Source organism: Plectropomus leopardus, chromosome 8 (genome assembly GCF_008729295.1).
Source record: "Plectropomus leopardus isolate mb chromosome 8, YSFRI_Pleo_2.0, whole genome shotgun sequence".
In the NCBI taxonomy this organism is placed as follows: Eukaryota; Metazoa; Chordata; class Actinopteri; order Perciformes; family Serranidae; genus Plectropomus; species Plectropomus leopardus.
Window position 1 is genome coordinate 3,037,789 of NC_056470.1, and position 16,315 is coordinate 3,054,103.

The 16,315-nt window shown below is 36.3% G+C and overlaps 1 protein-coding gene across 2 annotated transcripts in view; it reads left to right on the top strand.

Annotated features, from left to right (window-relative positions):
• The first annotated feature begins 7,673 nt into the window (after positions 1–7,673).
• The window catches only part of LOC121946812 (DENN domain-containing protein 2D-like), a 35,419-nt gene continuing 26,777 nt past the window's right edge, over positions 7,674–16,315 (top strand). The window contains exon 1 of one of the 2 annotated variants that reach the window (XM_042491577.1): positions 7,674–7,921. In XM_042491577.1, the coding sequence (XP_042347511.1) occupies positions 7,892–7,921 (30 nt within the window). In that variant the 5' untranslated portion in view covers positions 7,674–7,891. The remainder of the gene's footprint in view (positions 7,922–16,315) is intronic. The other variant, XM_042491578.1, reaches the window with a different exon arrangement.

Genomic DNA, 16,315 nt, shown 5'->3' on the forward strand with positions numbered 1-16,315 from the left:
ACCCCTAACCCCAACCCTCTTTTCCTAAATCTAACTACAACCCAATAGCCAGTGAAAATGTTAGCATTGTAAGTTTTTGCAAACCTCTGATATGTAACATTTGATGTCAACACAAGCAGATAGTGGGATTACACTGCTCTTGGTTGTATTTAGGCAACAACAGCACATGGCAACCAGCAACGAACAACATCAACAAATGCACATACTGGCATGGATGGTTAGGATTAGGGGAAGGAGGAAATGGTAACGTGTCGGAAAAAGCATCACATTCAGAGGGAAGTAAACAGTGGACTCCTGCAAAAAAGTCCAGGGTTTGTTGGACCCATCCATCTCCCCTCCTGCTCGCCCAAAGGTGTTCTTGCACTCCTTATATTGTGTTATCACTGGCAGCATTTTAAACTGATGCTGTCCAACAGCTTTTCATGTGGACATGAAAGGTGGCTTTTGGCATCACGCTTTTAAACCAAAAGCTCTGTTTACAAAGTGGAAATGAGAACAGGTTCAAGATCCCAATGCCAAAAGCCACCTGTCAAATCTGTATAACACGTCACTGAATGGCATTAGCTGAGAACAGGCAGAACCAGTCACGGCTTTACTATGTCCTGGGGGGCACCTGCCATAGCAGTCTGATCCACGGATGGTCGGCATCACTTGAGAATGCGGCCGGATGAAACCTGTCATGTTTGCATGATATGCCGCTGAATGGCGTCAGGCTGAAACGCCACCCAATAACAATGCAATATAAAAAACATGAAGATCCCTATAGGGTGGGCGGGGAGGAGTGGAGGATGGATCCAGCAAACCCTGGACTTTCATGCGGGAGTCTGATGTTTGCTTCCCATCTGAATTAGATGTTTTTTTCCCACACCTTACCAGCATGTGCTTTTATTGACATCCCGATGTTGGTTGCCATGTGTTTATGTTGTCTAACCATAACCACATGCAATGAAATCCCACCATGTGCATTTGTTGACAAGTTTGTTGAAGTTAGCAGCAGCCCAGAAAGTCAACAGCAGACTCACAAGGATACCTAAAACGTAATATGTAGATGTGGAAGTCCACTGCAAAGCGATAATATTTGACTATGTGGGATGAGGATGTGTTGATAACACCATCAAAAGAGAAACTGTTGAATGCATCAGGTTCTCTTAAATCACTCCTGTAACAGTCCACTGAAGAACAAATCTGTTCTTTCATAAGGCTCATTTTTAAAAATTGTTATTGTTATTATCTCTCAGTGATAATAAATAGCCCGATATCAGTCACACTAGGACTCTGGTAGGGGGCACTGCCTGTCAGAATTCAATGAGGGCTGACTGCTGTTTCCAGAGCCCTCCCCTCTCTCCTCCCTTATACAGTGGTGGTCTGTGTGGAAAATGCGTCTAAGGCTGCAGAGGATCACTTTGTTGAATACAGTATGTGGCCACTGGGCAGATCTGTATGTAGCTCAACATTATTAAGATAATGTGGCATAAGTAAACTATTTCCAATGGTGAAATAACAATCTACAGTGATGTAAAGTAATCACAGAGTGGAGGACACCAGTACAACCTCTGCTCATACAGGTGCTGCCTGTAGGTGAAATGTAGCTCTGCTGTGTGATGAATTCTGATGTTATGTAACAGATTTATCTTTGATGCGTGCGGTATCGTGCTGTTGGACTAGAAACATCAACATGCAACACTTGCATGTGGGACAAGGACTTAGTGATTAGTGTCTGTGACCAGTTTGTCTAACATGTCCAGACTGTGTGGCTCTGAGTGACGTCCTGATGCGGCCTGTCCATTATCACATGTGATGCACAGGATGAGTGACAGACAGAAACACATCAGTCTGACGAGGTATATTAGCGACAGAATCATACAATTTGGATTTCACTACTTGTTTTGTGTCCTGTTTGTATACATACATATATACTGTATATATATATATATATATATATATATATATATATATATATATATATATATATATATATATATATATATATATATATATATATACACACACACATATATACATATATATATATATATATATATATACACATATATATATATATATATATATATATATATATATATATATATACACACACACACACACACACACACACACACATATATATATATATATATATTTATGGGTGAAATATGATACAGAAAAATGTTGGCATTGAATGTTTCTGGACACCATAGATACATTATATTTGCATATTAATACTTAGCAGATACTTTGGATCTTCATGTTTAAACAGTGCTGAAGTTAATGTGTGGTTATGTTTAGGCACAAAAACCATCTGGTTATGGTCTGGAAAAGATTATGCATTCATCAAAAATACATGGTCCCTGACAAAAAGCAGCAACTAGTTGGTACAATACAATAGCTTTTTTGTGCCACTATCCCAGCAGGAAAAACAGCAATGGATCATTAAGAAACACCCACATTTGCCCCTCTGTTTTCTGAAGATACTTTTAGTCGTGTTTAGTCATGATAACAAATACAATACCAAATATATATGTGTTTTGAAGCATCTCTGTATTCACTGATATGAATTAAACATTCATGAAAAAATGATAATCTCACATTTTGGTGTATTTAGACCATTTATTATCATTTTCATAGAATGGACATTATTATGAATCAGTGTGATGAACTTCTCTGAAAGCCACTGCGCTACACACACTGCACTAAAGTCTGATTATCACACTGAAGGTTTGTATGTATCCTTGAGGAAGGAAAATAAATGGTATCAAACAGTGGACTGATATCAGGCTGCCATCATGAAACATACTGGATGTTACAGATTAAATGTCTGATGTGACCTACTCCAGTTTGTGAGGCTTGTCACAGAGGACATGATGTGTTCATGTCACTCAACTTATGAGAGAAAACCATGTCAACTTTGACAAATGTTTGCCATAAATCTGTGTGGTTTCAATTTATTGATGAGATAAACATCACTGTGGATCTCCTGTTCTGGGTATCAGAAATTATAAGAAATATTGTTTTTTTTATTGAAACTAGACAAAATCATGGCATGTATCAGTCACCCCAGCACTTGTAACTGTTTATAAGAATACATTCCATAAAATATAGAATAGCGTAGTAGTAATAGTATATATATATATATATATATATATATATATATATATATATATATATATATATATATATATATATATATATATATATAATAAAAAATTTTTTTTTCTATATAACATATATATAAAAAAACAAATAAATACACACATATATACATATTTATGTGTGTGTCACCCAACGTTTTAAAGGGAAAAAAAATCACCAAAAATGTTAAAAGAAAAGAAAACTAACCCAGATTTTATATAAAAAAGTTATAAAACACCCCATATCTCTACTTCAAAAAAAAGCTTTTCAGGTGAAGTAAGGTGTCCTCAGATCAGATGTCCTCAGATCCTAGAAACACCACCACTGATGCTACTCATATGAGATAAGATCATCTGAGCTCTTTCTTTCACTATATTACATTATATATTCAAAGTATTCAAGCTTCCTGTAAGTCTATCAATCTGGACAAAGCCTTACATCCTGTCTCTGTATGCTTTATAGAGAGCCTAAAGGGTGACACGAGCAACATCTGCTGGTGTCTGTTCTCAGTCATGTGACAGGCAGTTTAGGGGAAGCTTCTTTAAAAGCCGGGCTTTGCAAACTACCAGTGACTTCACACTGGAAAAAGATGAACTATTGCAAAGCATTAGCAAAGAAGGCATTGAGAAACTAACAAGCAATTACCCCCAAATTAGCAAGAAATCAGTAAAAAGTTACAAGAATATTGCCATAAATTGCCCAAAAAAGAAAAAAGAAAGAAAGAAAGAAAAAAAAAGAAAGAAAGAAAGAAAGAAAGAAAGAAAGAAAGAAAGATAGCAGAAAAAAAAAACAGAAAATGACCAAAAAAATGTATGCTAAAATGAAATTAAATAAAATATGTTTATATTTAACCCATTTTAAAATATATAACCACAGTAATTATACATTTGATTTTTAAAATATTTTTACCATAGTTAATGATTCTTTCTCGGGTTATTTTCTTGAGACCTTTTACAGTGTTTTAGCAGTTTGTCATATATTTAAAAATGGTTAAATTGTGGACTGCTCTTTTTCCATGTTTATTGAAGGAAATCAAACCAATCTGCTGCTTAGAAAAACTAGTTCAAACTACTCTGACAATTGACAATGTACATATGATATGAAATTATAACTTCATGTAATAATATATATAATATAATTCATAAAATTCAGATTCCGTAAAGCAGATTTGCAAATGTGCCCACTTGTTCACAGGTAATATATATTAACCCAAACAATAAAATACCCCCTGTGGGAAACTGCACTAATGTCACCTTTGGTTTTGTATACAATGTCCATCAGTCAGACAGCTGCCTTCACAAACTAGAGACCAGTTGGGGGATTAAACCAAGCAGGATTACTCAGCTAGTTAGGTAACTTCTAAAATAATATTAAACTTCTCCGAACATTTGTTCATACATACCAATAATCAATGCTTATGAATAATTGTGGTCAAATGGCATTCAATTACAGTAGAGGAACAATGGTAAGATTATGATTAAAAAAAAAACCCCACTACTTTCATGGCCCAAAATTGTTTTTTGTATCAGCAGTTAATTAGCCTTCAAAATGCAACCTTTTAGTTACATTTCACACAGTGTCCCAACTTTGAACTGCAGCCAGCTGCTGCAAAAAACGTAGTTAAACTAGTTCAATTACATAAATTTCACTACTCTAAACACTATTGATTGAGTGATTCAGTTCAATGTGCACATGGTCCAATCTGAACATTCTGGACATACTTCCCCACTTTGGAAAAGGTCTAAGGCCTTTCATTAATTACATGAAAGACTGTGGAGAAGCAGCAGGACAGAGGGAAGCAACATGTTGAAAAAACACTTTGAGCAGAGCCTCTGAAACAACATCAGTGCTGGAATATTACAGCCTGCTTGGCTATATTTGCAGTATACTTTAGTGTAACACTTATTCTGGACAGTCCAGCAACAGATAGTAAACAGAGTATTTGTAACATTTCAACAACTTATTAGTTGAGATTCAACAATACATTTTTTTCATTGTCTACAGATGTTTTTCTATAGAGTTTAGGTGATAATTCACTAATGTCACATATTCTCAACCTACCGTATGCAGCAAAGGTTGAGTGACTAGTTCCAGTTCAACTAAAGCACTCTGAGAATATGTAGTGAACTGTCACATATATTCTATAGATAATACTGTTTGGTGTGAACAGTTTTAAACCAGTAAATCCAAACACTGGACAGACGGATTTACTGAATTTTTCCAGGTGGCCCATTTGGATCCCACAAACAAAATCTAACCGTCCTCAGTTATGTCATATAAACAAACGACTTAGCTATCAGCTGTGCGCTAGGTATGTTAATCTGGATATGTAACCACTTAAAAGATGATTGAGTAGTACTTTTTATCATCTACTATTTAGAGAAAGTTTATGACCTAGATGCGATGTTGTGAACAGACTAATGTGAAGCCTCACCCATCAACTTTCTCAAGCCTACTCTACACGTGCACAGGTACTTTAAGAAACGCATATTTTCCTCTTCCAGTTACAAAAAACTACCTGTTCACACCAGTGGTATTTAAAAAAAATCTCTATCCGCACCCAAACACAAACGCAGGCTGTCAGTGATGCCAAGTGCACGCCAAAGCGACAGGTGGTGCTATAACCTCCCCTTAAGGCCACACTGGCCAATCAGAAGCCTGAAATCATTACCGGAAAATGCACAGCAAAAACAACAATAACGGCAGATAAATGGGACAGAGGTGAAGTTACACACACTCTGCCTCTGTGAGCAGTGCTGGTCAGGTCGTCTCCGCTGCGTGTCAGCCGCAGCACATCTAGAGAAATGGTGGCTTGCCGCATGTGGTTGTTGGCAGAAATAGACAGTGAAAATGGTGTTTTGATAATTATATTGACTCTCTACCACCACCTTTTATTACATTTTCAAGGTCGTCATCTGTCACAGAGATGAGGAAATACAAATACATCTGTTGCACTCAAACTTCCCTGCTTCCATTTCAAAATAAAAGTCTTCTGACAACGTCTGTGATGACAGAATCCCATCTGTTCTTGACACAAGGCTTTTTTAAAAAAAATATTTGCAATTATAATTGCAAATATTTGTCAAATATGTTTGGTTGCCATCACATGCTGCTCAGGCGTGCTGTGTGTTTGCAAGTGGAGATAAAGATGCACACTCTGATGTCAAAAACAAAGGAGATAAGCCAAAAAAATAAACAAAAAAAAAAACAGTTTTTCCTGTCTACAAATAAAAACAGAAAATGGAGTTTATGAATATCTCCACCCTGGCGGCACTTTTCCAGAATGTATATTTTCAGTGACCAAAAACTCAGTTTGCGTGTGTACGAAAGACCAAAATGCATAGAAAAAGCTACATTCCCAAAAAAAATACCTGTGTGTGTGTGGACTAGGCTTCATTTTACAGCTAAACAGTACACTTAAACATGTCTCTGAAAACATTTGAGGAGGGAAATAAACAATGCAGAAACAGAATCTGGATTCATATTTGATCAGCGCTGCCTAGTTTGACAGTTTGATCGCATTTAGGGGCAGTGATTGACATGACAGGCAGCTCCGATTGGTTGATTGGTTGTCAGTCTCAATATAATGACATTTTCAGCAAATGTCAATAATTTTTTTTTTTTTTTTTTTATCAAAGTTACCAAGTGTGGTTTAAAAAACAACTGATAGCTGTGAACACAAGGCGTTCGTTCGGATTTACCAAAGTCACATAATAACACAAAATAACTAACTGATGGAAGCAGCAGCAGACCAGCAGCTCCTGTGTTCAGAGAGCTAAAATATTGTTTTTCTCAATGGAGGCTGGTGGCGAGAGAGAGCATAGATTGGAACTGTAGATGTTAACAGCTTCACTGTTGAAACAGGCTGTCTCAGTGATGTAGCCAAAAACACAAATGATAGATTAGCATGAAAAAATAAATAAATAAATAAATAATTCCTTTATTATGCGTTAAGCCCTTGAAACCAAATTGAGCAAATTGGTTTGATTTCTTTCAAAAACAATGGGAGAAGGCAACAAGGAAATGACATGGCCCAAAAACAAATAAGAACTTATTTTTAAAAAGTAACAAGAAAATTACTTGAAAAGAAGCAATAAAAAAGGGAACAGAAGGAAAGGAAAAGAAAATTATTTTAGAAAGGGATGAAAATAACAAATATTTATATATATTACTTTATATAATTTATAAAAAAAAATATGTAACATAATTAATATATAAAATAATTAGAATTCTAAATATAGTTTTCTGGACATTTTTTCCTTATTATTTATTTATTTGATAATTTTCCAGTAATCCCCCCCCAAAAAACAAATTTGTGACTTCCTCATTAAATTAAGTCAGTATAAGCAGATTCAGATTTGTAGAGTGAATATACAGTTAATCATTATCCCATCCCCTGGGCCAACTGGTTCCAAAAGCTGATGAACAGGTTTCACTTCACAACACACACACACACACACACACACACACACACACACACACACACACTGCGTCACTGTACCTTGATCGTTGAAAGAGGAAATCCCAGCCTAAGACTGAAGTCCGTCAACCGCACATTTGAACAAGTGCACTTCCTCATGTGCACTTGCTCCTTCACCGTCGCTAATACTAGTTGTTCTCCCGGCCTGCAGGTGCTGCCGTGGAGAACGTCTCTTTACCGCAAGCTTCTATTTATTGCTGAAGGTATCAAATCAAAGTTATGACAGAGTCCTCACATTAGAGCTGGATAAATACCCTCCTTTCATGTGCTCAGTCGGGAGAAATGGACAAGACATCACAGCAAGCGCAGGTGGTGAGTGTGTTCCTTCCATTAACCCTGATCTTTGTGTTTGGAGTTCAAGGCTGTTCCACTTGTTTGAACAGGGTCCGCTGTCATTAACTTTTCACATTAATGCTGACTTTACTTAGGATTCATTGATGGCATCATCTGAAAAATATAAATCTCAGTGCAATACTCAGCTGCTGACAGTTGAGAAACAAGAGCTAAAAACTGCAGCATGAAATGTAAAGGCGTTACTGACATTTCCTGTCAATGTCACATGACAGGAGAAATAGAGAACTTTGATCTAACAACTTCACTTTTACTTCCTGTGTTAGAATTACATTAGTTCACAGCAGTGCAAACTTGATGCTAATCATGTGGAAAAAAAAGCACGAATGCACCCACAAAATATGGCTAACCTCAGCCATCCGCTTTTGCAACTTCCTACACACCTGTCTCAGCCAGTGGAGTCTTTCCGGATTACAGTCAGTAAAAAGGTTCTGCAGGCAGACCTCAATCACAGCTCACTTTATCTGCTTCCAGAGAAATGGAGGATCCATTACAAACTGCCTGCTGTATTTTGTATTATATATTATATTATATTATATTATATATATATTTACTGCAGCATGAATCATTGTCTGTCATATCCTTCCACATGACATCCTTCTTACACTCCTTGCATAACACCATCACTGTGTGAGCCAAACAAAAACAGTATTTGATGACTTTATATTTCCATCAGGGTATTTTTGTTTCCACAACTTTGCATGTTGCTTGGCATCCAGAGCAGGTACAGACTGAAGTGCTGATCAGCCCTTACTCCTCCTACTTTCTCTACATTGTGTTTTAATCAGTGATTTGTTATTTAGTAAATAATATGTAACAACCTTTTTTGACCTTTGAACCTTTTTGAAACCCATATTGACATTAATTTTCTTGTGCTGTATCTAGATGCTTTCACAATCATTTAAACGTTCAAAATCTAAGCTTGCCTTCTTTTGAAAACATGAGGGAAAAAAATCAATGAGCAACTTGAACTGCTCTGCAAGTTTCAAGAAATTAGTAGCTTTGAGGGAAAAAAATTATATTTATAAATAAAATATAAAAATATAAATATATTTTTATATATATATATATATAAAATTATAAACAAAATTATTATTATCATTAAGCACTTCTGTTGTTTTCTTTTTTTCTTCTTCTAACTTTTGGGTATTTTTTAAAAATCTTTTTTGTACATTTTTTTTATACTTTTATTTTTTTTCCCTTTCCTTGATTTATTTCTTTGATTGTCTTTTTTCATAATTATTTCTTGCTACTTTTCAGGTAATTTTCTTGAACTTTTTATTAATTTCTTATTGAGTTCTGGGCCATTTCTTCTTAAGATGCTTATTGCCCTTTTCCCATGTTTTTGAAAGAAATTAAGCCAATTTGCATAGGTTTTAAGAGGTTAAGAAAGCTAGATTCTTAATTCTATACCCCTCAGTTTTTTATATCAACAATCTCAGAGTAAGTTATTATGATGGGAGATGCACTTTTAAATGGTGAAATGTAGCAAAGTATATATATTCAACCACTGTACACTGAAAGTAGAAAAGTAAGTTTTTTAAAAAAATTTTTACAGTAAGAAGCAGTTGACAGTCTTATACTGGGTTCTTTCCATATTTTGTTGATTACTTTTCATGCAAACCAAATTTAGCTTTTATGAGAAAAAGATCAAGTATAACCCTTTAAAGCCTAACCAAATTGACCAGATTTTTCACATGGGGAAAGGGCAAAGAGCAACTGAACAAAAAATTGCCCAAATATTATCAAGAAATGAGAATAAATCTATAAGAAAATTAGAAAGAACAAATACAGGATATGACCTGAAAGAAGTGCTCAAAATAAAACAAATCTATATTTATTTATTTATTTATTTCTGTGAACTATTTTAAATAAATAATTATAATAGTTATAAATATAGTCTTCTTATTTTTTTTATCTAGGTATGTAATAATCTCTCTCTCTCTCTCTCTCTCTCTCTCACACACACACACACACACATTAATTTTTTGGTCATTTTCTCATCACCTTTCTCAAATTTGTTTTGGAATTTGCGGGACATTTCATGCCAAGTTGCTGATTGCTATGTTTTCACCCTATGTGTGTCATTTCTCATGTGTCATGTTTCAGAGATTTAAATGCTGCTTAAAGGTGTCTAAATGCAGCACAGGAAAACTGATGTCAATCCAGGTTTCAGAGGGTTAATGCAAATTTACTAGTTTCAAAATTTTAATTATTCCACCTTCCACCTTCTTTCATTTGTTGTTTCAAGATATACAGACACATTTGAGAACTGTTAGAAACACTTACAGTAAAAACAGGTTTTTCAGACTTTTGTGCAAAATAAGGTTTGCTGGATTTTGTTAGAGACAGAAGTGTTTCCATAGTTTGGAGATTTTGTAGACACTGGAATTAAAATTTTTAAACCAGCTACGGGAATGCCTCTCAAATGGCTAAATAACAAGTGGCAGCCTCCAGGGCTGAGAAATGAAGGGGAAGTGACAAAAACTGCAGTTCCTCTAATGGCCACTTGAATAAATCCTCATTAAAATGATCAACTTTACAGCAGAAATAAACATGTTTACAGCCTGCTACAAAAAAACTGTTTTGGTCTCTATGGCTTATTTCAACATCCATGACAAGTGTAGGGGGGTAAATTTTTATCTCACCAGTTTATTAAGGCTTAATGCGGATTTATGCGGAATCGATGCAGGCAGCTCTACCTGCAGATCCACCCCTCAGTCCTCCACAGACCACCCTCTTGTCCAAATATGGTCACTTCAGTCCACAAACCAATGGGTGACTCCATCCATTATTTTCTACAGTCTCAGGTCAGTGACAATGATCCTTTGAAATATAAAATGCCATTTAAGCATCCAGTTGTCAGTGTTAAAAGAAGTACTCAGATTACTTACCTATTCATCTGAAAAGTACCAATACACCAATGTAATACAGCTATAAGTAAAAGTCCTGCGTTCAACATTTTCTTAAATAATAGTGCAGTAATTATTCAATTCAATTCAATTTTATTATTTGTCGCAGAGGGCAATTTGTGTTGCAGCAAATATAAAAACATAATAAAACACATAAAGCACAAACAATATGACACAGAAACATACAACAGTTGATATTAATCAGTACATAGGTTGACTTGCACTTGCTCCATGGGAGCAGATTAAAAAGTGTCCACCATAACTTTACAGAGCCTATAATAATTCAGTGGCTGTTAAAAATGACAACAGCTCATAATATGTATACCACATTTCCAATGTGGTATACATCACCATCAACAGGTTATGACAGTCACAATAATGCAGCACCATAACTGGCACTATAAAGGCAGATGCTGTCAACATATCAACATATTTTTTTTAGTATCAAAAGTAAACGTTGGCTGCTCATTCAGCAGAGAAATGGCCCTTGATGCCTTGATGATGAAAAATGCAGAATGCAAACTGAAACATTTGCCAGCTGAAACATCACAATCAAGAGTTCAGTAAACTTAAGAAATTCACAACACTGATGCCGTCTCTGTTGTAGGAGGGTATAATGTCAGCTGTAATAAATCAGAGAATACAATGAGCTACTTTATTGCAGTTGAAGAGATAAGCTAAAGAAACACTGCAATGCTGTCATAAATAAGTGTGTGTTTTGTGTGTGTGTATGTGTGTGCGAGTCATTGCACACGTCACATCTTGTATTGTGTACTTACAGGCGTGGTCACTATAGCCCCTGAGGCCATCTGTTGTTTGAAGTGAATGATAAGCCAGAGGCAGGACAAGTGTGCACACGTCTAAAAGCACCTCAGTCCAGTCCAACAGCCACAGCCCCTCTGACAGAATCACATGTTGCCATCATACATTCCTGCAAACTATGGATACATTTGTACATAGCAGCAGAGCACTGCTTGAGATCAACAACAATGGATGTTTTTTACTGAGTATGTCACATTTTCAGTCATGTTTTTAGAAACTAAATCAGTTATTTCAAGAGTAAAACATGATATTTTCTTAACCCAACATGTTCTCATCCTAAACTGAAACATGTTGCCGCTTTGCAGTGGACTTCCATGTCTATTTATTATGCTTTCGGTATCCTTTTGCGGCTGCTGTTTATGTTCCAAGATGGCACTACGGTGATGTCATCAAATGATGCAGCATGTGGTTATGTTGAGAAAGCATAAGCACATGGCAGCCAAAGCCAGAACATCAACAAGCGCACATGCTGGCATGGATTGTTTGGATTAGGGGAAAGAGGCACGGAGTAAGGTGGAGAAAAAAATCATAACAATCAGATTTTTTTGTTTCTAACTGTGACTATGAGGGAACCATATTATGCCATTTCTGTCTGCATGAATAAACCTTTATTGACCATCTGCTAATCTGCCATCAGAGAAGGAGAAAGCACTCGCTGTGGGACAGAGACAGAAACAGAGACAGAGAAGTAACATGTTAACATGTAGCAAAGTATGTCATTATTCTTCAACCTGAACCCTATTTTCTAGTGTTTGACGGAGGATAGCACTTTTTTAAATTGGTCCAGTACTGAGCGAGATAGCTGCAGTCTGGATCTGCGAAAAAAGGGAGAACTGTAATGTTTTGGGTGTTAGTCCCTCATCCATTAAAGTGTTCTTTTGTTTTTACTGCTGACAGGCTCGTAAGTGTTACATAGAAATTTAATATTTTTCTTTACATTTCCTTTGATATGTTGGTTTCTTATTGGCTTCCTGCAACAGCTCAACCCAAGACTTCAGAACGAAACTGCTACTTAGCCCTTTGAAACCTCAGAAAATTAGTTTGGTGTTTTTCAGAAACATGGGGAGAATAGGGTGATGAGCAAAACATTTTTGGGTTATTTTTTTCTTCATCTTTCACTTATTTATTATAATTTGTGGGACATTTCTTCCCAAGTTGGTCATTGCCTTCTCTCCCTGTGTGTGTATGTGTGCGTGCGTGCATGTGTGTGTGTGTTTTAAAGAAATCAAACCAATTTGCTCAGGTTTCGAAAGGGTTATGTGAGACTTGGTTAGACACAATGACAGACTAGACCAAGTGAGAAGTAAAAAAAAGCATTTATATACTCACAATTACTTACAAGATGAGCCTGTCAGTGGTAAAGCAAACAAGCACTTTTAGTGGGTACATCAACAGTGTACAGCCCCAGATTACAGCCCATTCTGTCACTCTTGGCTATCAATCAGTGGACCATTGTCAAAATTGTTGTTCACATTAGTCACTTAGACACAAAAACATTGGAAAACAAGGTTCAGGTTGGAAAATGCCCTTTAAGATTAAGACAGTTTATAAAGGTGTCCTTGTGTGCTGTAATGATTAGTTTTCATTTCATCAGACCAGTGACATTTATGGTAAAGAGGTAGTGAAATAGACTTCATCCTGTAGCATGTCAACATACCTGAAGGTGGAATTACTGATCTTATATCTCTTATGTATTATTAGTTTGAATAATGCTCAGTAACAGCTCCTGTGATGATGGTATGTGTCCATGAGATTGATATTGACCTTAAACCTCATTTAAGTTTCAGAGAAAGAGCAAATAAGTTTATTTTCCAAAATGTTTAACTAATCCTTTAAAGGTGACAAATTATACAAAATGCATTAACTGGTCCATTTAACATCCTGATTATGAGAATGCAATCCTTCTACTGCTTACAGCGACTGTAAAAAACACAACACATTTCACTGTTTCACCAACTATCTTTGTGTTGACAGAGAATATTCTCTACAGTATTTTTGAAAGGGTATCAAGCAGATAACTTTGATGATGAAAAATATTTCCTTGCATAAATATGACAATAATTATTTGACAAGTAATAACATTACAGATGGAAAGATCTAAGTAAATGTGCACTGTAAACTCTATGTAATATCTATTAGTCTTAATTTCTGTTAACTTTATATCTAATTGTTAAGTTTACATTTACTTCATTTTGTGAAGTTATTGCAACTTAAATGAATCTTTTTAAGTTTTAGAAATGTCAGTAAACAAAGTTTACTGTGTATATCTCTGTATTCTGCTGGTTCCATACTAGTTATGTAGTTATCATATTTGTGTTAAGATAAATCAGACTGACTGGATTTACTAAAGATGCGAACACATAGCAAAAACAAGACAAAAGAATCCTGGAAACCAATTGTTAAGTTTACTCAAAATGTATATGTAATCACTTAATTTTGTAGAAATGACAAGTGAAATTACCTTGTTCTTTCTAAGTGGTAGCAACTTAAGTTAACAAAGTAAGTCTGACCTAACTAGATCATCACAAAGAGGATTTTGCTGCAGATGGAGTTTGGAGATTTGCAAGTTCTGTTTGTTTAAGAAAATACAAATATGATTGATAAGTATGCAACCAGCAGAAAACTTAGAGAGATTTTTTTTTAATTAAACTTGTAATTTTTAAGTTGAAACAACTCACAAAATTAAGTTAACTGCTAAGGTAATTGTTAAAAGTTAATTGTTAAATTAAGTTTTAAAGATTATTTAAAGGAAGATCAGCTCCTAAATTTCACTTTGTGTCTGTAATTTAAGATCTGAAGTCAGGACATGGTTAGCCTAGCTTAGCATAGTACTAGAGGAAAAGAGAAACAGCCAGCCTGTCTCTGTCCACAGTCTATCAACACCTCTAAAGCATCTGTATCATGTTTGTTTAACCCTCACATAAGCATTGTAAAAACAACAATTAGTGGTTTTAGAGGCGATATGTGCTAGAACTATTTCTTGACAAACAACAGCCAGCCACAATATCTATGCAAAGCTTCCTGAAGTGTTATCTTCACAGGTTGTCAGCTTGTTTCTGTATCGAGACCAAAACCAAAACTTGAACCAAAACCTAGTTTTTGCTCCCATTTTTAGACCTAACCACTTATACTATGAGTTTTAAACTGTTCTTTGAACATATTTGATAAGCAGTGATTGTGGTGCTCCTTTGCACTGCCCTGCCCTATGTCTAACAATGCTCTGTCAGTCTCAGTCAGTGGCTTCTTTACTCTCTTGGACTCTCTGTTAAAGAGTTTTGACTTAATGTAGTCGACACTCTTTACTTGTTTTTTGCTTCGCTGCTAATGCTCACTACCCGGTTTATTCAAAACAAACAAGAAACATAAAACTCATCACTTCCTGTTCAAGAGGATTTTTCCCAGGAAATCAATGACTGAAGAGAAACCAAGTGCTAAAGCTTTGACACAAATATGGAAATGCCACTGAAGGCAAAAAGCAGACAGTGTTTTACAGCTATAACAAAGTGATATTGGAAATGCTTTCCTTTATGTCTTGTCCACTAACCCTGCCTCCATGCATTCCACTCGTACACTGGTGGTTTATGCTGCTGGGGAGTTTTCCCATAAGGCATCATCATGTCCTGTCATTTGGTCGGCTATAAATAGTGGCCGTGTCTTCCCATGCAGAGCCAATAATGCTCATATACAGCTGATGTAGTGTGAGCTTCCAGCTGAGGATTCAGACAAGGGTCAGTAGCACAACCAACCATAAGAGCTGCAGCTACAAACCAAAGGAACAACAGAGGCTTAGTGGTAGTGGAGTGGTAGTTGTAAACTGGTATAAGATAGAGTTTAAAGCTACTTTCTCAGATTTCCCATTAGGGAGATAAAAGTGCTAGCACTACAGAATCACCAAAATCTATATGGGTCATACTCTTGGGACTATGAATATTCACAGCAAAATCTTGTTAAACTGGGCTCTTGCAATCTTTTTGACCCGAGCATAGTGAGAAAATCATCTAATGACCATCCATCCATCCATCCATCCATCTGACCACCCGTCCAACCGTCCGTCCGTCTGTCTGTCCGTCCGTCCATCCATCCATCCATCCAACCATCCATCCATCCATCCACTCATCCATTCATCCATCCCCTTCTCACTCTGAATTCGTCAAATACATCATGGTAACGACATCCCATACGCAGAAGGATACCCAGAACGTCATAAGTAGACCCGGAAGGTCACTGACAGAGTGGCACCATGTGAGAGTTGGGATGAGAACATGTTGGTACTGCTCCCAGTGGCAACGGGCTGCAAGGTGGCCCAGACATCTTTCTCCCATATCATGTCCTCCAGCTCTGTCTGAGGGATCCAAAATCATTCTGAGGTCATATGAGATATGTAATTCCTCCAGCATGTTTCGGGTCATTGACATGACGTGACGTGACCACTACAAACAGGGTGACTTTCCAACACCACTGAGAGATAGCTAATGCCATAAACCCAAAACCATTGAAAAGTTTCAAAGCCTCAAGTTTTCCATTTCAGCCATTATCATGTTGAATTTTTGGTGCCAAAAGTGACCATTTGGAGGACATGGAGGAGCTACAGGGCAGCAAGGGTGGATCTGTCACGTCTTTA